This window comes from Cibotium barometz, chromosome 48 (assembly GCF_041138505.1).
Source record: "Cibotium barometz isolate CiBa-2024 chromosome 48, ASM4113850v1, whole genome shotgun sequence".
NCBI lineage: Eukaryota > Viridiplantae > Streptophyta > Polypodiopsida > Cyatheales > Cibotiaceae > Cibotium > Cibotium barometz.
Window position 1 is genome coordinate 46158922 of NC_141093.1, and position 25135 is coordinate 46184056.

The 25135-nt window shown below is 42.0% G+C and overlaps 1 protein-coding gene across 5 annotated transcripts in view; it reads left to right on the top strand.

Moving 5' to 3' along the window:
* Positions 1-25135, top strand: part of LOC147611224 (uncharacterized) — a 216210-nt gene that overhangs the window by 98646 nt on the left and 92429 nt on the right. For 2 of the 5 annotated variants that reach the window (XM_086785283.1, XM_086785281.1), the window contains exon 2: positions 17412-17583. The exons of the other annotated variants lie outside the window; for them this stretch is intronic. Coding sequence is in view for 1 of the 2 variants with exons in the window: in XM_086785281.1 (XP_086641407.1) it covers positions 17488-17583 (96 nt within the window). In the remaining variant the exon portion in view is untranslated. The remainder of the gene's footprint in view (positions 1-17411; positions 17584-25135) is intronic. 5 annotated transcript variants of the gene reach the window in all.

Below are 25135 nucleotides of genomic sequence, written 5' to 3' on the forward strand. Positions count from 1 at the left end.
AGCTCTTCATCGAGAATCTCTATCATTGAATTAAGATGTCCATTCATCCAATCTAATAAGTCATGCCATAAAGTCGGGTTTCCCTTAAGCAATGAAGTAATCGGCATTTTGATTTCCATGGACAAGAATGCTACAAGTCCTGCAACATCTCTTGGTCCATCTGGCATTATTATGCCATCAGATTGTCTTTTTATATCATCATGAAGGTTGTTTAGACAATCATTTCTCAATCTTTCCATGATCGGATCTTCTTCAAATATACGATCTATCAGCAAAGGACTTTCATTGGACAACATATCCTCATTCCTTTTTATAATAATGGAAGGTACTTTGATAGGTTGTCTTTGCATTGGGTACTTTTGATGTTGTGGCAATTTTATGTCAACTTGTGCCCTGCTTTCCACTTGCATGTCTTGACATTCTTGCACAAGAGCTTTGCCTTTCACTAGCTCCTCCTTTTCTTGGATGTGATTAGGATATTCGTGCACACATAAGAGCACATGTATATATGGTTGATGGCATTACAAAATTTAATTTCAACGTACAAGAATTGGAAAACACTTACTTGGAGCATCTTGTGCCAATCGTGGGACTTCAACCCGTGTAGTTGCTCAACACCTCTTTTCTTAGTGGTTGTGAAGGCTCCCTTCAATGATCTCATGCATCCAGCGAGAGTACCCAAAGTAGTGATGGCTTGCATTACATGCTTCTCCTCCTGCTTTGATATAATCCATGGTGCATGCAGAAGATGAACGTGCCCATCCTCCTCCTGTGGCCAAGCTTGATGCATCCGTCCTGTGATGCGCAAGGCTTCCCATATCTGACATTGTCTCATTTACCAGTAACATGTTCTCAAAATACCAGATACCACATTCTTGAAGATGTGCATGGGATCAAGAAGATGGTTGATCTTAAGATGGGGAGTGCAACGTTGCAGCTTGCTCTTGAATAACCCTTCTTCCTTTGAGCTATGTGTGACAACATACATAAAGAGGCCGTGAAAGAGACAACATCCACAGTTGATCCCTCTATAACTTCTCTCCTTGAGAGTGTACTTAAGGAAAATGACCCAAAAAGAGCCAAGATGACAATCACAAACATTATTGTGGAAGATCTAAGCAATCACATTTTTAAAAAAAAAGTATAAACAATAACCAAGATGTGAGAACCCAACAAACCCTACATGTACCCTAGCAAAGGGCTAGATTAATGTGGAGAATGTAGACAAAACCATACCCCATCTAAATGTCCACAACTCCAGGCTAGACATTAAGCTCTATATTATGGACACTACCAATAGTACAGTGATCATGAAACATCTCAATGCCACTACTTTCTGAATCCTAGCATGGAGAATGTAGACAAAACCATACCCCATCTGAATGTCCACTACTCTGGGCTAGATATTAAGCTCTACATTACCAATAGTACAGTGATCATGAAACATCTCAATGCCACTACTTTCTGAATCCTAGCATGGTACAATATCTTGCAAGGCACCAACCTGCCTTTCCAACACCCAATCTGGCTAATTTGAGGGAGATGGACCCACAAGCCACTAGCACACTGCAAGGCATGTTCAAGGCAATTGATGTGCCTCCACCCCCACCAATCTTCCCTCCACATTTGTGAGCACTCAGGTTGACCTTGTTCAATCAAGTCACCATACTAGAACCACAAGGATGGGGTGAATACCATCAACACTCCATGGGGAGTGATTACCCCTCAATAGGATGAAGGGATAGTTAGACCTATCTATTATATCAAGTAGGACAAGGGACCCATTCCTTGTAAAGAAGTAGGGAGAGAGATAGGAGACTCTACTGCAGCTTACTTCACAACTCACAAAAGAGAGAGGACACAAGGTTGGAGGCTAAAGCCTATCTTAACTTTAGCACAACAACAATACAATGAGAGATGGGTATACACTATATGTGTAACCCTAGAATACACGGTTCATATGTGAATCCAATCCAAACATACGTGGCTATCTAACTACGCCACAAATATACCTAACAAAAGATGGTGACATAAATGAGTCACCCATGATATACATTAGGGGTGGAGCTTGATATCTCAACATTCCCCTTCAAGCTCAAATCCATCTCAAGTACACCAAGCAAGCTCCTAAATCTACAAAGCTTCTCTGTACTCAAGGCCTTGGTGAAAATGTCAGCCACCTGCTTCTCAGTGCTAACATATACTAGATCAACCTCTCCAGCTAGAACCTTCTCTCTCAGAAAGTGGTAATGCACATCAATGTGCTTTGTTCTAGCATGATAAACTAGGTTATTAGCAAGCATAATGCTACTAATGTTGTCACAATAAATGACAATTACACCATGTACTAACTGGCCCAAATAAGCAAGTAGCTTCTATAACTAAGCTACCTCACATGCAGCCATAGCTGCACGCCTGTACTCAGCTTCAGTGCTTGATAAGGCAACTGTCGGCTGCTTCTTGTTGCTCCAATTGATGGCAGCACTCCCAAGGGAAAACATAAACGTAGTAGTAGATCTCTTATCAGAGATACCACTAGCTCAATTAGCATCCATGTACCCATGTACCTGTATCAGACATAGAGCCTCATAAAAAATTTCATACTGCAAAGTAGAGTTCACATATCTCAATATGCACCTAACCGCATCCAAATGTGGCTTCCTCGGTGCCTACATAAACTGACTCACTAGCCCAACAACATAGCTCAAATCTCGTTTGGTGATAGTCATGTATATTCGATTGCCAACTATGTGTCTGTACATAGTAACATCTTCAAGAAGCTCCCCTTTTTTTGCACTTTTGCCTCAATGGAACAGAGATGGGCTTACAACCTGTCATCCCATACTTGGACAGCATATCCAATCCATACTGCCTCTACAACAACCATATCCCACCAAGGGATCTAATAACTTCAATGCCGAGGAAGTAACATAGCTCTCCCAAATCCTTCATTTCAAATTTTTGCCGTCCAAGCAAACACCCTATCTGCCCTTCGTGGGCTCCATAAACTTTGCCTTTGCATTTGCATGCACCTTCAAGTCTTCCGAACATCAAAAAAATTCAAATCATTGCAAATTTATTCAAAATTGTGCATATTTAATCAAATCATTACAAGAATGTATAGCAAAAATTCCATTGATTCATATAACATGTACATATTTGGACACATTTGTCCTGATATTTACATGAAACTGCATAAAATGTCAAGTTTCATTTTGTGAATGACGGATCCATGCGTATTTTCTTTGCAAGTCGAATATCTCTATTTAAAATAGTGATGCGCTTTGCATGGATTGCACACAATTGGGCGTCTTCAAAAAGGGATACCAATGCTTGCTCTGCACCTTCTTGCAAGCATGTGAGCGCTTGACTTGACATTCTTGCATCATTTTTGTAGGAATACAAAATTTCTTTTACTAGTTAGGCGAAAGGAGCCTTGAGAATCAGCAAATCCACGGACTTCTCGAACTTCCTGATTTCCAAAAGTGCTCTCCGCTTAGGCTTCATATGTTGCCTCCTTCTCTAGGGTGGATTGTCCCCTTCCCCACTCCCACTGTCACCGCTGCCACCTCCACATCGTTTGACACTCTTTCATGCATGTTGCTTCCGCAGTCTAGCGTGTTCTGTGGAGGCCCTCGCGCATTCAAGAGGTAATCATTTTCCACCTGTGGTGGGCCTTGCACTGGGAAGATCAGGGGGATGGGCACCCCATGGCCTTGAAGATAGGCCTACTTCTTTCCTCACCTTGCGGCACTCTTCGGTATGCTTCTTTCTCTTCTGACTCTAACTCTCATGTGCATGGATACTCTCAGGTCTATTTTGTGAGGCTCCCTGTGCCTGTGCAAACTTAGCAGCCTACCTCCTTGCTACCATTGCTTGCTCTTCTACTTCTTGGGCTTGCCTTCATTGCTCTAGAAGGGTATGAATGGCTAGAGAGTGTGCGTGAGCAGCCTCGACAATATTGCTATGAATTGGTCGACCTGTTTGTTTAGTTCTTGCCATCCACAATTGTGACACTCATGTGTGAGGTGTTTGTCTTATATAGGTGTTAAGGGTTGAGTCCTTAGGTTTGAGGTTTAAAATGGCCCCTATATATAAGGCTTTTAACCTAAGGGTCTACCTTTTCATTAAAATCCAACAAATTAAAAAAGCACAAGTGTAAAAATAAAAACAAATTCATATCATTGCCAACTGTAGAAACATTGCAATATCATCACAAGGATTTCTTGCAAAATTAAAATAAATTTATCTTCAAAAAATTCGTACATATTTATAATTGCAATTGCAAAAAAACAAGTGTCAACTAGGAGCTTGAGTCCATCTTTTTCCAAAGTGAACTGTTGTTGCTACCCATTGTTTAATTCTCTCTGAAGCACGTGAAGCTTTTTAGAAAATTCGCTTCTTGTTTTGATTTGCATCATTAATGGCTCGACCTAGTTGCTCTGCAAGGCTTTCTCTCTCTCAAGTGAGGAACCAATGATTACATGGTAAAACCATTCAAACATTTCATGCAGTGCACTGCTTCGAACCACACCACCACCGTGACATGTACTTTTAAAATATGCACATCTTGCGGTGTAATGTGACTTTTCCATATCTTGTGCACTCCACACGTTCAAAGATCCATACTTTCCTGCGAACCATGGTGCGTGTGCAAAAAGAATATGCTGCATAAAAAAAGAAGAAGACATGGGAGGTCAATACAACATTGCAACAAATAGTTTGACTTGAAGGTAAAGAGTTTGGTTTGCCTGACCATGTAATGTGTGATGTGGGTTACACCCCACTCTTCAACCATGGCTTGAGTGAACTCGACAACAGCATCCTTAAGCAATTGCACGTCATCGTTGGTGATGGAATGTTGTCTTAATAAATTTGCCAGTTTGTCGAGCATTTTCCATATGCGAGCTCTCGTATTTCTCACAAGAGGATCACTTTCCAAATTTGTTGTGCATTCACACAATTGTTTCCAAAAATCCCAACCTATATTCTTCCGATTTCGTTCGTGATTGGATAAAAATCTTCATGCCTTTACACCACCCATGGATACTTTGGCGGGCAAATTTCCTGAAGTGCCTGATAGCTAAGCATCTTTTTGAAACTTCACATTCCCTACATGCAAGCCAATACTAGACAAGAGTTCTTCTACTTTTGAAACACAAGATGCTGCTCTATCTTCAGGTTTCATATTCCAAACATACACGATGTGCAAAAAGAGTAATTTGTCCATCAAGCGCATCTCCACATGCCACACACAAAAGTGCACTCTTTCCAATGGGATGTTGAGAATTGCATCCCATTTCTCATTCAACTTGTCTCGATTTGGAGCAAAAGGCTGATCACAACTCATGACACCATTGGCCCATTCATACATTCCATCAGCATCAAGCTTGTCAGCATGTCTCTTATTGTGCAAACATTGTGTCCACATGTAATAAATACATGGATGAGTTGCATTCGCACATGTCTCCACTCCAAACATGCACTTCAATGTTTTCAAATCCCTTGACATGTGCCACTCAATGTTGAAGGATCCAAATCCTTCAACATGAAGTAACTCTCAGTTCAATCGAGCATTTACAACATCAGAATCAGGGACCGCTCAAAAACCCACTTCAAATTAGAGTGCGTCTCTTTGGGGACTTCAAATGCTACAAGCCACCATATGTGCTTTTTCGACTGAATGCTAAACTGCTCAACAATAGTGTTACCTTTTGCATGCTCTAAGGCCTTGTTCATGAGTGTGATGCTTACTCTCTCCAACTTATGACCTTTCACTACTTCACACTCATCCAACTTAATGACAAACACTAATTTTCCATTGCAATCTAAAGAGACAATAAAATAGCCATAAATTCTATGTATAAATATGAAAATCAACAAGATTTCTTGTGAAAACACATTATCAAATACGTTGCACACCTCCTACTTTCATTCTATAGAAGTTGATGAACCTTTCGCACATCTAAGAAAACATTATTGTACTCTATGTATTGAAATATATTGGCATGTTTATTCTTGTACTTTTTTTGTCATCCTATGCTCTTTGGAAGTGGAGCTCTGCATATCTCCATTGTATCCATTATATGAATAAGACCCCCCAACAAGTCTTGCACAGCAGAATTTGAGCTTTTCCTTGATTCTTTAACATGTCTCGGTAACAATGGATTCTTTAAACCACGAGTACGAAGTGCATTTAGAAAGACACTATACATTGCCATGTATCCTTGCTTGTTAATCTCCAATGTGTCACAAGCTTGCACTACCTCGAAAGGATCGACTATGGACTTCAAATCATTGATCACCTCTTGCAAAACAGCAAGACGTAATGCACGCCACCTTGGATCCCTTAAGATTGAAATGAAGTCTCTTTTCTTAATGGTATGTTTGATCACAATAAGTTTATCATATGCGTTCTTTCCAACAACATCTCCAATAAACTTCCAACAATTTACATGAACATCCATCAAGCCCTAGAAAATATTGTAAAATGAATTTACAAAGAGAAGCACCAACTAAAAACACAAAACTTATTAGGTGTATACCGTGTGGCTTATACTCTACGTTTCCTCGCACCACCAGCAACCACCAAGCTCTCCATTGGTTGGAGAGCCCTACACCTATATTTGAAACCAAGAGGTGTTTCTTTCATATTGCTAAGCTTTGTATTCAAAGCTTCAATCTATTGTTGAAATAATTCTCTTTCTTTTAGCAAATCACTCTTCTCTTTTTCCAAAGTTTGAAGCAAAAGTTCTACCTTCTCCAAGGCCTAATTAGTCCTAATGCACTTCCTTAATCAATTCCTTATGAGGCCCTTTTTTACTCCAAATTTCCCCTAATAGAACAATGCTTGGTCCAATTCTTCTAAAAATTTCCCATGATGATCAGAATTAGAAGTAGATCTAGAAAATACCTCTGATTCAATGGAAAGTGCATATTTGCTTCATTTTTATGCCAAGATAAGATTGGCTTGACAATGCACTTGAAACAAATTCAAAAAATAGCCATGAATCATGAATTAGGTTGAAAATACTCGTTCAAAGAACCCCTTCGATTGGCACTTAGTAACACCCATATCATTTTCATCACTTGGATTATCCTTGCCAAATCATTATCCATGCATCAGAAGAGAACATTCAACATTGAAAAATAGGATCATAAAAATATTATTGATTGCGTAAACTGTTCAAATGCTTCTAGCTTTCAAAATTATTTTTACTTAGCCAGTCATCACCCAAACTATTAAAATTTGGACCATTGAAAAATCATAATTGGATTATGGATTTGGATTAGCTTTAGTGTCCTCCATTCAGCAGCCATATAATTGTGTCCCTAGTCATTAGTTCTATGATGACGAGGGGATGAGTTACTACAGGAGGTTCCATCGCATTTGTCATTTTCCCTACAAATGGGTTAACCACCTCTTGGAAATTTGAAAATCCCAACCCATCATGTTAGAAAATCCTTAATACAATCCAGTGGCCATTGATGGTGTAGGTGTTTGCCCTTCCACTAACATGGAATTGAGGGCTACTGAGACTCTTATCTCATGAGGATTGTCCATATTGCTATCTAGACTCATGGAGTTGTCGATGCTCTAGTAGTCTTGGCCCTAGAACAGACAAAGAACTTACAATGGGAGCTCCCAACCTTAAGGATGCAAAAATCAGTAGTTAACTAGACAATCCATTATTTGAATCATTTTCTTTAGGATCAAGATCAGCCCCTAATACCCATCTGTACCTCAGTTTGCATGTAATATTCCAAGTGTATTTTAAGTGCTTTTCTATTACCCTGTAGGTAGTTCTACTGCTCTCGTAATTGTTTGGTTCTTGACTGGACCTGCTCAGGATCCTCATGAGGATCCTAAAATTAGTTTTTTGAGGGTTTCTAGCCAAACTACTAATCTGGGTGAAAATTCATTTGCTTGGAAGTGCCTTTCAGGATTCGCGAGATGATCCTAAGATGAACCTTGTGATGATTTTATGTGATGGTTCCGATTCAAAGTAGTATTCTATTGACTATGAGAATAAATTTAGACACTCGTTGACCACCCTCATGATCCACTCGAGGATCTTGGAGGGGACTTGTTTGATGAAATTTTGCAATTTTAGTGTTAAGGCAATAATGAGGAGCACTTTTGGGTCACTTGGGTTTCTCTGGTATCGGTTTGCCTTGGATTCATGATCTTTGTGAGGATCCTAGAAATGATCCAAACCGATACTGAATTGGAATGGTCATTGGGTTTGTTGTTGTGTGGGGGTGATGTTTTGACTCTCAGTTAAAGATCCTTGAAATTTGTTTACAACCCAATTAGTTGGTTCCTTAATCAGTTTCAAGTGTAAAGGAGTGAGGGCACAAACCTAAAATTGATCAAAATGGTGCTATAACATTAGGTTAGGATCCGTGCAAGGACCTTGAAATGAGCTCTAGAAGTGATAAAAAAAGTCTCAACACTGTTAAGAGGTAGAAAAGATACAAAACGGGTCGTTTGGTGCAAGGTCATGATCCACATGAGGATCTTGACTTGGCCTGATGGTTAACTGAAAAGAGTACAAAGATGAAAAAATGCCGTAGGAAATCCACAATTGAAACTTGGTGACAATTCAGATACAATCAAAAGCTATCAGAATATCTTGAATTCCAGACTATTTTTGGCTAATGTCAGACAGGTAGGTGGATGCCAAGATGGAACAAGTTATAGGTCATTGTGTTAGCTTGTATGTGAACATAGGTGTTAGGTTGTACATGAACATAGGATCCACACCATGATCTTCAAGGTCTTTCCAAAGATCTTGGCAAGATCTTCGTGACTCTTTCTTTGACAGACTTTCAACTCGAGAATCGACTAAAATTCAAATTTTCTTACAATTTTTAATTTTGTAATGTTTTTTTCAACTACACTACCTAAACTAAGTGCCTAGAGCGAGAAAATACAAAAAGAAAACCCAAAATGAATTTTCCAAATATGGCAAGATGATAGACATAAAGGTCAGGATGGTTGTCAAGAACTGAGGTTACTATTGATCAGTTGTCTTGAATGGTGAGAATCTGTAGTTCATTCACACTAAAGGATCTTTCACGCTATAAGATCCACCTCGAGTTCACTATTTTTCAAATCATTTTAGGTTCTACAACATGTGCAAAAATGGAGAGTGGACAAGCCAAGGACGATGCTAGGGAGCATTTTGGGAGTTGGTCAGCAATTATGTTAAAAGACCCTTTGTATCCTCCAAAGATGCCATGATTCAGGTACTTCTCATTGAGCTGCCATCAGAGAGAAAGCATTTGAGGCCTATGGAGAAGCTTGCGAGGGCTATTGTAGACTGTAGTTCATGGCCCAATCTTCAAACCTTTGAGCAATGGTCTCAGGACTTGTCAGGGAATTGAGACGATATCGTTGCTTTGAAGACCTTTGATCAATTGTAGAATTGATAGGCTTTTGGACGATATGTAGCATCGAGCGAGGTTCCTAGAGTTGACCAGGCATCGTGCTAATGAGCTAAGTGATGGAGTTGTGAGCTATGGGTTGGCTCAATAGCAAATGGGAATATACATGAGCTTCAAGAATAGCAACAATGAAAGCATACTAGATAGAAACAACCACCAACTCAATGTGGAGTTTCAATAATGATTTAGGATCTTGGCATGCAACAATATGCAAGGCAAGGACCTAGCAACCGACCGATGGTTTACATGGCAACCTATGCAAACACGAAGGCGATGGCCGAGTTGTGTAGCAAGCAACATGGTGATGGAAGGGCAAGGCTGACTTAGCAACTCAACATTACACATGTCAATAAACACAATCCTGGTCAAGTTTCCTAGAGCCTAGAAAAGTGAAGCTTCGTCTTGGCAGTCCTCAATCAAGCAAATGTCGCTAGAGTGATGGCAATTCTACTAATGAAGGTCAACGACAGCATGTTGAGTTGACGGTGTGTGCAGATAGATACGTGGGCATGCCTTAGTAAGGCATGCATTGAACAATAGGTATAGATACGTGGGCTAAAGGTTAGAACTTGGCAAGCATAGCATCATGGTGGTGAAGCTCAACAAAATCAATCAAGGGAGAAGGATGGAGCTATGGTACCCCGTGTAGCTTGGAGAATAGTCTTCAAGTTGAGTTGGTTGTCACGAAGAACGTGGATGAGTTCCGTGCTAGAAATGTATGGCAAACTAGATGGATCGACGAGGCCCGCATACACTTAGAGTAGAGACTCTTAAATCCCTTTGGGCTAGCGATGTAGAGAGGGGATCGAGAGGTGTTGGTTTTCATTTCAAAGCTAGAAGAACGGTCCCCCCCCCAAAAAAAAAAAACCTTGTCATAGCTAGTAATAGCTCGTTGGAAAAATAATCTAACAGTACTGACTTCACATAGGATGTGTTTCGAGGGTCATTGCATGGTATGGAAGTGGATATGGATAGGATGTGTTCTGAGTTCATTATCCGATACATGATGTGTTTATGTCGAATGATATGGGATGATACAGAGTATGGTATGTACGTAGCTCAAGGCCCTACATCAAACTAGCAGGGGACGATACAGAGCATGGTGTGTCAAGGTCTACGTCAAATCTTCCATACATATACTAGAGTGGGCAATCAATACGTTGCAAATCCTCCTACGTTAATGGTGGCATAGTATTTCGAGGTGCAAGGCGAGCATGTGCTCTTTTTGAGGTGTATCCAATAAGTGCAATATTGGAGTGTCCACGGTTGCATCTTCATCGACTTAGGATTCATTGCACACTATGAGCTATAGAGAGGGTGTTGGAAATTGCGGCATCTCATGTGTGCTATAACAGAACTTTGATTGTGGGTGTGCCCACTCAAGGGGGGTGAGTGTAAATTGTGTGCTTGTGGAGGGTAACTAGGTGTAGCATGGGAATATTCTCATGTAGAGGTGTGTGTGCGGATGGGTGGTCAGCCCATAGAGTACTTGGGCAGACTATTTTGTGGAGACCCATTTCAGGTCCTTCACCTTTTCTACTAACCCCCAATATATAGTCTTTGTTGCCTCGAGCTCTTGTGTCGCTTCCTCTCCCAAGCTTGTCTCTTTCGCTTGTGCCTTTGCAGCTATTCTATTAGATAAATCTTCCATTTTATTACCCTTGCATTTGAACCTTTAGGGATTATTCTCATGGGCATCAAATTGGAACTTTTATTAGGTGACGATCACATTTCTTTTAAAACATCCCATCAAGCACTAATTTCTTCCATGGGTTTATTAGAAAGATATCATCCATGACTTAATAAGCTTGATGTTATGACTTGCTAATACTAGTTTTGTATCTCAAACTATCATGCGATGAAATTGTGATGACTACTCTTATCCATTATATTCAGCATCAAACTTCCCATCCAATCTGTATAAATGGAAGTGGTGCATGTGACACATGCATTCTTACCTTAATGCCAAGACCACATTGTATCCCCTCTTCCATTAATAAAATTTGCTCACAAAGGCATCAATATGGAACACCAAGAGATACATAGGAGGACAAGGATTGGGCAGAATTGCATGCTACATCAGTGAGACATGGGAGGAATCAGTCAAGATCATAACGGAAGACCCACACAAACAATATATATGGGTGTAGATGGTTGGAAAGAAAGGGAAAATCAAATTGGCATCTTGTTATTTCGCACCCCCACAATAACCCATCTACAAGTACAATGGTTGGCAAGAGATTTAACATGTGATACAACATTTCTCAAGGACACAAGCGCATACACATGCAACAACCCTCAAGGGTTGAGTGTGATCGACTACGTGATACTAAGCCCCGATGAAAGATAAAGACATGAATTTTGCAAGGTTGACAATGAGACACTAGAATTTGACCATACAGCATTGTCATTGGGAATCATGGGAACAAGGTTTGGTACATTACGGCACACCCCAGGTTGAGGAAGGACTATGAAAAACCTCACTTCTATATCGAGACGTTGATAGGCAAAAAAATGTAAGAAAAAAAATGTGCACTGTACATAGTGGGGAGTAGACATCTAGCTGTACACAGTAGGATGGAGGTGTTAGAAGCACTTTTTTTAATGGCTACTAATATGATGTAATGTTACAAGTTTGGGAAAAAAAAATTATAAATATTTTGCAAGGAATCTTTGATATGGGAAGTGATGATAAAGCAGTGTGGTTGCATCTGTTACCGGGGTTAAAGGGTATCCAGAAATGTCTATGTGCCACAAATATTCTTTTGTCATTGTCACATCTGGTTCCCGTTTCATGGTGGATAATGTGTGCATCCATGGTGATGGTGTTGAGTTTTTTTACTTGTGTGCATCCATGGTGATGGTGTTGAGTTTTTTTACTTACTCTATCATTGGGTTTTTATTATGGTCACTCATGTGTGTGCATGCAACAAAATTGTGCATGGGAAGTTTGTAAAAAGGTTATGTGATGGTGTAGGGTCCTTTGTGCATTTATTGTGCCTTGGTGTACTTTTTTATGTGGATTTGGAGAGTGGTTAAATGTTTCTGAAGAGGTGGCAAGAAGGTTGCAGATTGATATGCTGGAGGGTTGCCCATGCAAGACATATGTGAAGGAAGCTCGACCTGCTTCAGGAAAGTGATTGTTGCCCATACATGAAGAAATGGTAAGGATCTTACTGGAATTTCCAGAAGGGGGTACGTGGTGAGGATGGAGGAGGAAATGTGATGAATTTGGAAGGGAGATCTCTGGAGAATGGAGGAAGCTGACGACGTGTAGGAGAAGGAAGGATTCCAAAATGGGGAGAAAACGGGAAGCAATGGGAAGAGATGAAGGGGGACAGATGCGAAGTTGCACTTGAAGAGGCTTGACGGAAGTTCACTGAAGGGAATCGATGTTCAACAGTGAAGCGAAAGGGAGCTGCGTAGAGGGTTCTTGGTGAAGAATTCGACGAGTGCTGGAAGAGCATGAAGCCCATACAGAAGTAAAACAAGTGGGTGCTGCTATGAACAGTAAGTTGACGAAGGGCAGAAACGAGTGCTGTTGCAAGGTCATACGAAGAGGCCTGACAGAAGTTTGCTGAAGAGAATCGACGTATGATGCTGGGGATGGAGTTGCGTAGAAGGGGCTGACGCTAAACCGGCAAAGAGATGGAATTGTGCAGTGGTTGTGGTATCGATCATCTCTATAAAGATTGTACAATGCGAAGAGCACCTGTAGATGCTTCAAACCCAAGAATGACGAGCCTCGACTTGTTAGGGATTGAACGCGGACACATTGCTCAGGTATCCTTAAACGCGATTACTCGCATGCAAGTGGTGTTTGGCAAGTGGTGTTTGGCAAGTGTGGAAGAGAAGGGCAAGGGGAAGATGGTGAATCTACTTGGACTAGAGGAGGATGAAGTGACAATCTTGCCATTGGGGAAAAGAGACCGGAATGAAGAAGCTAACCAAGTACTAAGAGGGGAAAGCTTGCTGAAGATGTCATCACTTATCATAGGAAAAAGGTAAGAAGGCCCAGAAGGAAGTACAAGACTCTAGATTATCCTATTGGTAGAGAGCAAGGGGAATATAATTTGATAGAAGACCTTTCTAAGAGGAGGCCAGACATTACTTTTGCCCAATTGATTGGATTGTGCCCAAAGCTAAAAAAAGAATGGAGGCATGCTGTGAATCCAGGGAAGAAGAATGCGCAAAAGATGGCTGGAAGAGTTATGTCTATAAACTGAGCCACCTGACATTTGTCCTTCCATAGAAGCATGGCATAAGGGTCTAGGTCTTGGAGAAGCATATCTTAATGGCGGAGCCCAAATCTGTGTCATAACCCAATCTTGTGTGGAAAAGCTAGGATTGAAGATAACATCACCTTCATGCTTTCGAATTTGGATGGCCAATCATACAAAGGTTGAGCCTGGGTATGGTGGAAGGGTTAGGTAGATGTGGAAGTCTGGTGTGCACTGCTGCACATGAAATGTATTGTTTATGTGATGGATACTCTGGTTATTTTCATATTGCTATAGCTCCTGAAGACCAAGTAAAGACCACTTTCATCACTCCTTGGGGGGGGTTGCTTTTGCTACAAATGGATGCCTTTTGGATTGAAGAATGCACCCTCTCACTATCGGGAGAAATCTCATCAGGTATTGGCTCCTTTTTTAGATAAATTCTGTAAAGTATTTATTGATGATCTCTGTGTATAGAGTGATCGTAAGGTGCAAGATCAGAAGTTGGAAGAAGTATTTAAAAAACTGGATATGAGTGGTGGATAACTGAACCCGAGAAAGTGTCATTTGGCAAGGAATAACATCAAGGTTTTAGGGCATGTTGTTTCTGAAAATGGAATTGACCATGATCCTGATAAGATTAAAGCATTAGTGATGTTGCCTTCTCCTACAAATACTAAACAGTTGCGTACTTTCCTTCAGAAGGTGAAGTATTTGTCACGGTTTATCAGTATGCTGTCTCAAGTGTTGTTTCCTCTTCAACAAGTAGTTAAGTATAATCCTTTAAAATGGACTAATGAGTGTGAGGACGTGTTTACAGTTGTCAAGGAGTTGTTGAGTCAAGTGTCAAGTGTGAAAGATCCAGACTTTTCAAAGGTTTTTTATGTGAACCCTTCAATGGGTCCTGATGCCATTGGAGCCATACTTATGCAGCAGGGTAACAGTTCTAGATATATGAGGCTGGTTTATTATGCAAGTAGAGTGAAGAATGAAGGAGAGAAGAAATATACAGCTGCTGAATTGATACTCGCCAGCTTGGTATATGCATGTTGAAGATCAAGGCCTTAGAGCATGCAAAAGGTAACACTATTGTTGAGCAGTTTAGCATTCAGTCGGAAAAGCACATATGGTGGCTTGTAGCATTTGAAGTCCCCAAAGAGACGCACTCTAATTTGAAGTGGGTTTTTGAGCGGTCCCTGATCCTGATATTATAAATGCTCGATTGAACTGAGAGTTACTTCATGTTGAAGGATTTGGATCCTTCAACATTGAGTGGCACATGTCAAGGGATTTGAAAACATTGAAGTGCATGTTTGGAGTGGAGACATGTGCGAATGCAACTCATCCATGTATTTATTACATGTGGACACAATGTTTGCACTTGCTGACAAGCTTGATGCTGATGGAATGTACGAATGGGCCAATGGTGTCATGAGTTGTGATCAGCCTGTTGCTCCAAATTGAGACAAGTTGGATGAGAAATGGGATGCAATTCTCAACATCCCATTGGAAAGAGTGCACTTTTGTGTGTGGCATGTGGAGATGCGCTTGATGGACAAATTTCTCTTTTTGCACATCGTGTATGTTTGGAATATGAAACCTGAAGATAGAGCAGCATCTTGTGTTTCAAAAGTAGAAGAACTCTTGTCTAGTATTGGCTTGCATGTAGGGAATGTGAAGTTTCAAAAAGATGCTTAGCTATCAGGTGCTTCAGGAAATTTGCCCGCCAAAGTATCCATGGGTGGTGTAAAGGCATGAAGATTTTTATCCAATCACGAACGAAATCGAAAGAATATAGGTTGGGGTTTTTGGAAACAATTGTGTGAATGCACAACAAATTTGGAAAGTGATCCTCTTGTGAGAAATACGAGAGCTTGCATATGGAAAATGCTTGACAAACTGGCAAAATTATTAAGATAACATTCCATCACCAACGATGACGTGCAATTGCTTAAGGATGCTCTTGTTGAGTTCACTCAAGCCATGGTTGAGGAGTGGGGTGTAACCCACATCACACATTACATGGTCAGGCAAACCAAACTCTTTACCTTCAATTCAAACTATTTGTTGCAATGTTGTATTGACCTCCCATGTCTTCTTTTTTTCAATGCAGCCTATTCTTTTTGCACACGCACCATGGTTCACAGAAAAGTATGGATCTTTGAATGTGTGGAGTGCACAAGATATGGAAAAGTCACATTACACCGCGAGATGTGCATATTTTAAAAGTACATGTCACGGTGGTGGTGTGGTTCGAAGCAATGCACTGCATGAAATGTTTGAATGGTTTTACCATGTAATCATTGGTTCCTCACTTGAGAGGGAGAAAGCCTTGCAGAGCAACTAGGTCGAGCCATTAATGATGCAAATCAAAACAAGAAGCAGATTTTCTAAAAAGCTTCACGTGCTTCAGAGAGAATTAAACAATGGGTAGCAACAACAGTTCACTTTGGAAAAAGATGGACTCAAGCTCCTAGTTGACACTTGTTTTTCTGCAATTGCAATTATAAATATGTACGAATTTTTTGAAGATAAATTTATTTTAATTTTGCAAGAAATCCTTGTGATGATATTGCAATGTTTCTACATTTGGCAATGATATGAATTTGTTTTTATTTTTACACTTGTGCTTTTTTAATTTGTTGGATTTTAATGAAAAGGTAGACCTTTAGGTTAAAAGCCTTATATATAGGGGCCATTTTAAACCTCAAACCTAAGGACTTAACCCTTAACACCTATATAAGACAAACACCTCACACATTAGTGTCATAATTGTGGATGGCAAGAACTAAACAAACAGGTCGACCAATTCATAGCAGTATTGTCGAGGCTGCTCACGCACGCTCTCTAGCCATTCGTACCCTTCTAGAGCAATGAAGGCAAGCCTAACAAGTATAAGAGCAAGCAATGGTAGCAAGGAGGTAGGCTGCTAAGTTTGCACAGGCACAAGGGGGCTCACAAAATAGACCTGAGAGTATCCATGCACATGAGAGTTAGAGTAAGAAGAGAAAGAAGCATACCGAAGAGTGCCGCAGGGTGAGGAAAGAAGCAGGCCTATCTCCAAGGCCATGGGGTGCCAATCCCCATGATCTTCCCTGTGCAAGGCCCACCACAGGTGGAAAATGATTACCTCTTGAAGGTGCGAGGGCCTCCACAGAATAGGCTAGACTGCGGAAGCAACATGCATGAAAGAGTGTCAAATGATGTGGAGGTGGCAGCGGTGACAGTGGGAGTGGGGAAGGGGACAATCCACCCTAGAGAAGGAGGCAACATATGAAGCCTAAGCGGAGAGCACTTTTGGAAATCAGGAAGTTCTAGAAGTCCATGGATTTGCTAATTCTCAAGGCTCCTTTCACCTGACTAGTAAAAGAAATTTTGTATTCCTACAAAGATGATGCAAGAATGTTAAGTCAAGCGCTCACATGCTTGCAAGAAGGTGCAGAGCAAGCATTGGTATCCCTTTTTGAAGACGCCCAATTGTGTGCAATCCATGCAAAGCGTGTCACTATTTTAAATAGAGATATTCGACTTGCAAAGAAAATACGCATGGATCCGTCATTCACAAAATGAAACTTTGACATTTTATGCAGTTTCATGTAAATATCATGACAAATGTGTCCAAATATGTACATGTTATATGAATCAATGGAATTTTTGCTATACATTCTTGTAATGATTTGATTAAATATGCAAAATTTTGAATAAATTTGCAATGATTTGAATTTTTTTGATGTTCGGAAGACTTGAAGGTACATGCAAATGCAAAGGCAAAGTTTATGGAGCCCACGAAGGGCAGATAGGGTGTTTGCTTGGATGCATGAGATCATTGAAGGGAGCCTTCACAACCACTAAGAAAAGAGGTGTTGAGCAACTATACGGGTTGAAGTCCCACGATTGGCACAAGATGCTCCAAGTAAGTGTTTTCCAATTCTTGTGCGTTGAAATTAAATTTTGTAATGCCATCAACCATATATACATGTGCTCTTATGTGTGCACGAATATCCTAATCACATCTAAGAAAAGGAGGAGCTAGTGAAAGGCAAAGCTCTTGTGCAAGAATGTCAAGACATGCAAGTGGAAAGCAGGGCACAAGTTGACATAAAATTGCCACAACATCAAAATTACCCAATGCAAAGACAACCTATCAAAGTACCTTCCATTATTATAGAAAGGAATGAGGATATGTTATCCAATGAAAGTCCTTTGTTGATCGATCGTATATTTGAAGAAGATCCGATCATGGAAAGATTGAGAAATGAGGGTCTAAACAACCTTCATGATGATATAAAAAGACAATGTGATGGCATAACAATGCTAGATGGACCAAGAGATGTTGCAGGACTTGTAGCATTCTTGTCCATGGAAATCAAAATGCCGATTACTTCATTGCTTAAGGGAAACCCAACTTTATGGCATGACTTATTAGATTGGATGAATGGACATCTTAATTCAATGATAGAGATTCTCGATGAAGAGCTAAGTAAGGAAGGACCAAACTTACAGGATGACACTCCAATGGTGCCTATCAATAAGTTAGACCAAAATACAACCTACCTAAGACCTTGAAGGAGACTGAGCTCTTTGAAAGGGGTATCTTTGAAACACCTAGGGATTCCCTCTATGTAAAAGCAATGTACGCCTTGAAGTGTATAGGATTTCATGGTTTTCCACGATAAGGTTTACAAAAAACAACGCTCTACCAACATGGAGGTAACGATTGCCTTTGCCAAGGCATATGCAAAGCAATTAAACCTAGTGTTATTGAGCAAGTCAAATCCATCGTGTTTGCACGGGTAGTATTTGCAAAGAAATATATGGAAGAGTTTGAGAAGAGTGGCTATTTTAATAGCCACTTCATGAAGTGCAGGCTTGACAATGAAGGAATGAGTATGTTGCATAAGACACATGTCAAGAGGGAGACCATAGAGGATGAATCTCGACTATTTGATGACATTCTTGCCACATAGGGGCTGGCTTGAAGAAACCCCCATTTCTACCAAACAATCTAGAAGGCATACAACATATAGCAACTTTGAGCTTCGTATCAAGTAGGTTGTCGAGCTCCTAAACATGGGATCGAAGAAAGGAGCATGGTCCATCACCCAAAAATTCATGTCCATTACTGCCTCTTTTCCTTGACGAATCACAACCACCAAGCTAGAATCGGAATCCAACACAATTTGGCAATGATATCAACGTGCGGTGTCTAGCAAAAATTAGTGATGAGAGCCCTGAAAAATCACAAAAATTATTTTTGTTTCTTAAAACCACTATGGCCATGCATAATGCCATGTGTGGCATCTTGAATAGAATGACAACAATCACAGAACTTGTTTTCATTTCTTTAACACTAAGGTGGCTAAAGCACTATGGCCATGCTTTTAACAAACTTCCATAAATATTATATAAATTTCAAGGGAAGGAAAAGAGCAAGTGAAAGTGAATAAATATGGGCCAAAGCTTAAATATGTATGGGGACTTAAATCTCACATAAAAAGAAAATACTTCACTACACCTTAAATGTAAGGCATTAACTCACGCCCAAGCAACCATTTTTGCAGGCGAGTAGGAAGGGCGCGAGAGAGAGAGAGAGAGAGAGACAGACAGACAGACAGACAGAGAGAGAGAGAGAGATGGTTGTCTTGAGATCACTGAGGATGACCGGCACTGATAACGCATTCCTTCCTTACAAGACACGGCCACCCACTCAGCATGGGAGCCTCTGGTCCTTCTACTTCATGTACGTGATGAGCTTGGAGCAGCAGCACGAGGAAGAAAAGAAAGAAGACCAGTGGCCTCCGTTTATGGCCCTTATCGATACCTTTAACTTTTCTGGTAAGTTTTCCTAACATGGATTGTGCTTGAAAAAGAACAGACGAGCGACGAGAATCATCCAGGCCACCGTCCATAAACATCATACGCATGCCAAAATTAGATCATATTGAACATCGCTTCATGAATCCTGGTCCGGAAACGTGCAGAATAAGCATAGGAGTGAATCCTGCCTATGCAAGTCAAAGCCAAAGGTCACGCATGATTACTCTTAATTCTCGGAGGCATAGATCACAGAGTAGTTTTTTCACACACAACATGCACATAACTAAGCAGCTGAAAGATTGACGTTACATACGGCAGATCTCATAAGACCCTGTATATGCGAATTAGTTTGGATTATAAAAAAAACAAGCTGCACCTATTGCCACTTACAGGGCATGCCAACCATGAACTTTGATCTGTAGATCTTGGCCTGCAGGAGGCAAGAACCAGGACAACCGAGGACCAGGAGCAAGGAGCTGAAATCAGGACCATCTGGGCCTGGAACAGGTCGCCTGGGCAGCACGGGAGGCTGAACCTGGAAGCAGGAAGATTGGAGCATTGAGAACTTAGGGGAGGGGCCCCATATATAGGGGAGGGCCACCCTAGAAGGGGGTCAGCCAATCTGGGACTGCGCCTGGGATCAGTGATCCAGTCATCTCATAGCACGGCTAGCTCATCCTCCTCTGGCTCTCAGTGTCTTGGTCCATCCTCTGAGATGATGAAATCTGTGACATGCCGCTACGTCTTGTTAGTCTGGGTCATTTTCTGCTGCTGTTGGATCTGTCGTAAGAGTGTATCCTTGTGTCACCTCATTCCTAGCAGATACAGACTCTGGTCAAAAAAATGGAGCAGTCGTGTGAGTGGACCGAAACCACAATAGCCGAAACCACATCCTATTGGAAGAGGCAATGGTACCATCCTCTGATCTCATAGTAGACTAGGTAGAAACGTAGGAAATGCTTCTCTGTCTCAATCCCCCCTAAAGTGCATAGCTTGTAGCTTCACCTCTCCCTGGGTGTGCCTGCTGCTCTACAGTCTCAATCTCTAGCTGGTGGGAGGAAACCCGCATCTGTCTGATGGTAGTCCTCAGAGCATGTGATGCTCTTCGTCCTCGAGATACGGTGGTGTGATGATGAAACCCTCCTCACATATCCTCAGGAAGTGATCATGGTAGAAATGAGTTTTGATGGGAAGCTCGTGAGCTTCTATCCAAACTTAGGATATGTGTGTCTGGAGGAGATCTAGCAGTATAATATGGTTAATCTCATCTTGTGGGGGGAGCAGTGAAGGCGGAGCATCCAGATTACTGAAAGGGGCCGGTCTATATGTAACCCATGCCTGGTGAACTAAAGAGATACTCGTGCATACCATCTTGTGGTATGTCCGCTCTCTGCCAGTCGCATAAAAAAGGATAATGCTAGGCTCAGGGGTCTCCATTGAGGTAGGGCACGGACCCGATGACTGTTTAGAAAATAGCATTTGTCTGAAGTGGTGTCATGGCAAACTTTGCCTGTATAATTTGGTGGGAGACTAAGGGGTTACTCTGGATCATCCTGGAACCCATAGTTACTTGAAGCCTCTCGTACCTCGCCCACTCTGTCAAAGAGATGTCACATCCCCAAAAGGGTGCTGCGTAGATAGCAGTCGGTCTCACAAGGGTGTCAAAGAGCCAACACTTCGTAGGTGGGTCGTGGAAGTGTGCCTGAAAACATCGTCTCTCTAGTCGTGCCAGAGCTCCCTGTCCTCGAGTAAGCTGAGCTCTAGCCACCTGGGTCATCCTGAAAAGTGGTCTTGTGAAAACTGCTCTCAAGTATGTGTATGACTGCACCATCTCAACTGGTATTAGAAGGGACTGGTGGGCTGTGATAGTCTCCGTAGTGTGCTGGAGAGGTGTTAAAGATCATAACCTTGGTTTTCCCAAGGTTAATTGACAAATATCGCTCATTGCTGCATGCCTCTAGATGCCTTTGTAAGCCCTCTGCTGAAGACGACAGAAGAACTCTGTCATCTGCATATAATAGGATCTATATCATCAAATCGGCCAACAGTGAACCCTCGCCCTCAAAGGGGTTGATGAAGGAGGTGATCTTGTCTATATAGAGCCCAAAAGGTGTCTGTGAAAGGGGGCAGCCCTATTTCACCCCAATGGTGCTCTCTACCCAGTTAGAGAGGCCTCTCGGGGCACAGACTCTACCTTTGACAGACTCATACAGGTTCATGACTCCGCAAATGAGGGTCTTTGCAATGTGCAGCTCATGTAGTCTTCTGATCAACCGACAACGTGGAACAGTGTCAAAAGTCTTTTTGAAGTCCACACAGCATGCATAAACCTTCTGATGTCTCGATCTTACCTCCTCAATGACCGCCCTCAAGGTGAAAATATTTTTTAGAGTGGAATGTTAGTCTCTGGAATGCTGCTTGTCCTATAGCTTGCTGCCCCTATGCCTTGGTATAATTGCTGATATGCTTCTCTAGAACCGACCCGTAAATCTTAGCCAAGGTGTGACCAATCATCAGGGTGCGGTAATTTCCAGGGGTCATGGGGTGTCATGCCTTGTGTATAGGCACAATGGTGGTGGTACTCCAGGTGGGCGGAAACCTATGGCATACTGCATGATTAAACATTTGCGCTAGGATCGGTGCTAGGACCTCCTATCTGTGTGCAAAGTGCTTTGTGTGTAAGCCCACATGATCCTAGGGCCTAGGCTCTTTGGGTGTGTATTTGACCAAGTGCCTTGCATACATTCTGTGCCGTGAACAACTGACAGGTGGTGGGTCGGGGCATGGAGGACATATCGGGCAAAAACTGCTGCGGTACATCGTATAGTGAGCTAGCGTATGCATGCCAGGCTCCTAGATCTGTGATGGGGATAGGTGATTTCCCCTTAAATAACAAACCCTAGCCAAAAGTAGGGTCACCTCCACAAAATGATCGAATCACTTTCTACATTCTGCGTGCCAAGAAAGCCCATTGTTTATGACATGTCAAATATCGTAGTCTTTGTTGTGCCTCCTGTGGTGTCATGTGACTCATAGCTCGCTGATTTATAAGGTAAGATCTCATCTCTCTGCACTTATCATCATACCGGGGGTTCTGAGGCATAGTCCTTGTCCGAGCACACATCGAGGATTGTGTGGTGGGAAAAGAGCTGGTGGCAATAGTATGTGTCACTGAGATGAGGGCATCTGATGGTGAAAAACCAACACAACCACAACGAAATTCAGCAAACCAAATATGACAAAATAGCACTAGAGAGCTAGAATGTTGTCCTTCAGTCACACTACACCACGGTTGGCCCCAACAATTGGTGCCCCTTGCGGTATTTCCTTACTTTTATTAAATCAATAGAACAATACAACAATAGTTCACCCAAAGCACAAGTTCCCAAGGCACGAATCAAAGACTCCAACTGTCAACCACATTGGCCACAATCCACGGGCTGGCAATAGGGACCAAGATCAATTTCAGACGTTTAAATAGAAAGATTCTTCGCAATCAAGCTAGCTAGGAAGATGCGCCAAGTTACAAGGCAACTCCAGTGGACACCTCCGTGCACATGATTCAAGCATGTAGCAGAAACAATGGCGGTACAATTCTCCACGCACAGTATCCAGCAACAATTCGATGAAGAATGGAAGGAACAATCACCACACAATCTTCTCACAATCCCCAATCTGCACGGAAGTAGCGTCAACACACATGAGGAAGTGCAATCTCATGTGGGGGCTTCCTGGGCACGAAATTCAGCAATGTATACACCTCTGAATTGCTGTCATGAGTGCGCCTCTTCGCCTTGAGCATAGATATGGTGGCCTGCCAGCTTTTTATTAAGCTTTTCGTGCATGCTTTGAGCTAGTTTTTCCCAGTCTACACAAAATCATGCGATTCTTATCCAAAAAAGCACATTGCAAAGGTGTTTTTAGCAAAGAGATGCGCCTAGTATATTTTCGCACCCCCTCTTAGTGCCTTTCACCCGGAAACTATGCGAACTGCTTTTGTGGGCCGATCCACATGCAATACTTTGATCCACATATGCAATGCATGCTCCTATGTCCGGACTATAGAAATGGTAGGTCTGACTCCACGTCTAGAGCGGCTCCCGTCAAGAAGAGCAGTGATGGGGCAGACCTCGATAGTGCGAGCTTTGTGCATCCTTCATGTCGTGTAGGGGCTATGAAATTGTCTCGTAGGTCGATCCGTAGTCTTTGTGGTGTAGAAATCTGTGACAAGTTTTTGTGGTCTGTTGGGCTGAAAGTCTTGTAGCATCATCTTTGTCTGCTGCTGCTTGAGCCATGGTAAGATTATGTCACGGTGGCCTCATCTCTATCAGTTATAGGCCGATGCATATCTGGTTGGGAAAGTGAGGCAGTCGTGTATGTGGGCCAAAGCGAGAGCCCTCAAAAAAGAGACAGTGTTAATGGCTGGGTATTTCATAGTAGACTGAGCAGAAACACAGGAAATGTTCCTTTGACTCAATCTCTCCTAGGCTGCATAAACGGCATAGTCGCCCCTCTCTGGGTATGGTGATCCTCAAAGCATGTGACACTCTTCTGTCCTCAAGGTACTTTGGCCTGAGAATGAAACCATCTTCTGATATCCACAAGAAATGCTCATGATAAAACTGGGTCTTAGAGCTGATCCCCCTCCCAAGTCCTAGACGTGTGGATCTAGCAGAGGTCTAACCGTATGATACGGTTGATCTCATCTCGTGTGGGGAGTAGTGATGGCGGTGCATCGAGGCTATACTGAAATGGAGGGAGTTGGTCCATCTGTAGGCCTTGTCTGGTAAACCAAAGAGAGACAAGTGCATACCATCTTGGAGTATCACCATTCTCTGCAAGGCGTATAGAGGACAATAGGGTTAGCTATGGGAGTCTCCAACGAGGCAAGGCTCGGACTCTATGAAGGAAGGTCACTGTCTGAAAGAGCGTGTCAGTCTGAAGGGGTGTCATGGCAAACTCGGCATGTATAATCTGACGGGGGATTGAAAAGGTTTACTTTAGTAGCCCATAAGCACCTGTAATCTCTCAAGTCTAGTCTAGTCCGTCGCATAAATGTCACATCCCCAAAAGGGGCCAACATACATAGTAGTAGGCTTTACCAGAGTGTCGAAAAGCCATTCTTTTGTCAGACGGTACTGAACATGTGCTTGGTGACCGTGTCTCAAGTTGTGCCAGGGCCCCTTGCCCCCCAGTGAGCCTTGCTCTAGCTGCATGTATCATCCTGAAGACCGAGCCTGAAAAACCAGCTCCTAAGTAAGTGTGTGACTACACAACCTCCACTGGTTCTCCACGGTAGGTAAAACTATGACGATGTAGCACTACTTGTGAAGTGTTGAAGATCATGACCGTTGGTTTTCCCAAGGTTAACTGTCAAGTCTCTCTCCCTACAGAACATCTCAAGAACCTCAAAGGTTTACACCCGTCTTGGTGAAAAGGATTTGTGCATCTATGAATGGAGTATCTTCAGGCTCCATGCCTCGTACCAATATATTCAAGGCTTTATTGGCCCTTCTTTTTTCCTCCTCCAAGGTCCGAGATGACTTCCTTTTTGGGGGTCGGAGCCCCCTTTTTGACTACTGCTGTCCACTTGAGTATCTCTTGCTCTCTCTCAGTATGCTTCTCTTCTAGGGAAGCCTGCATGGCTA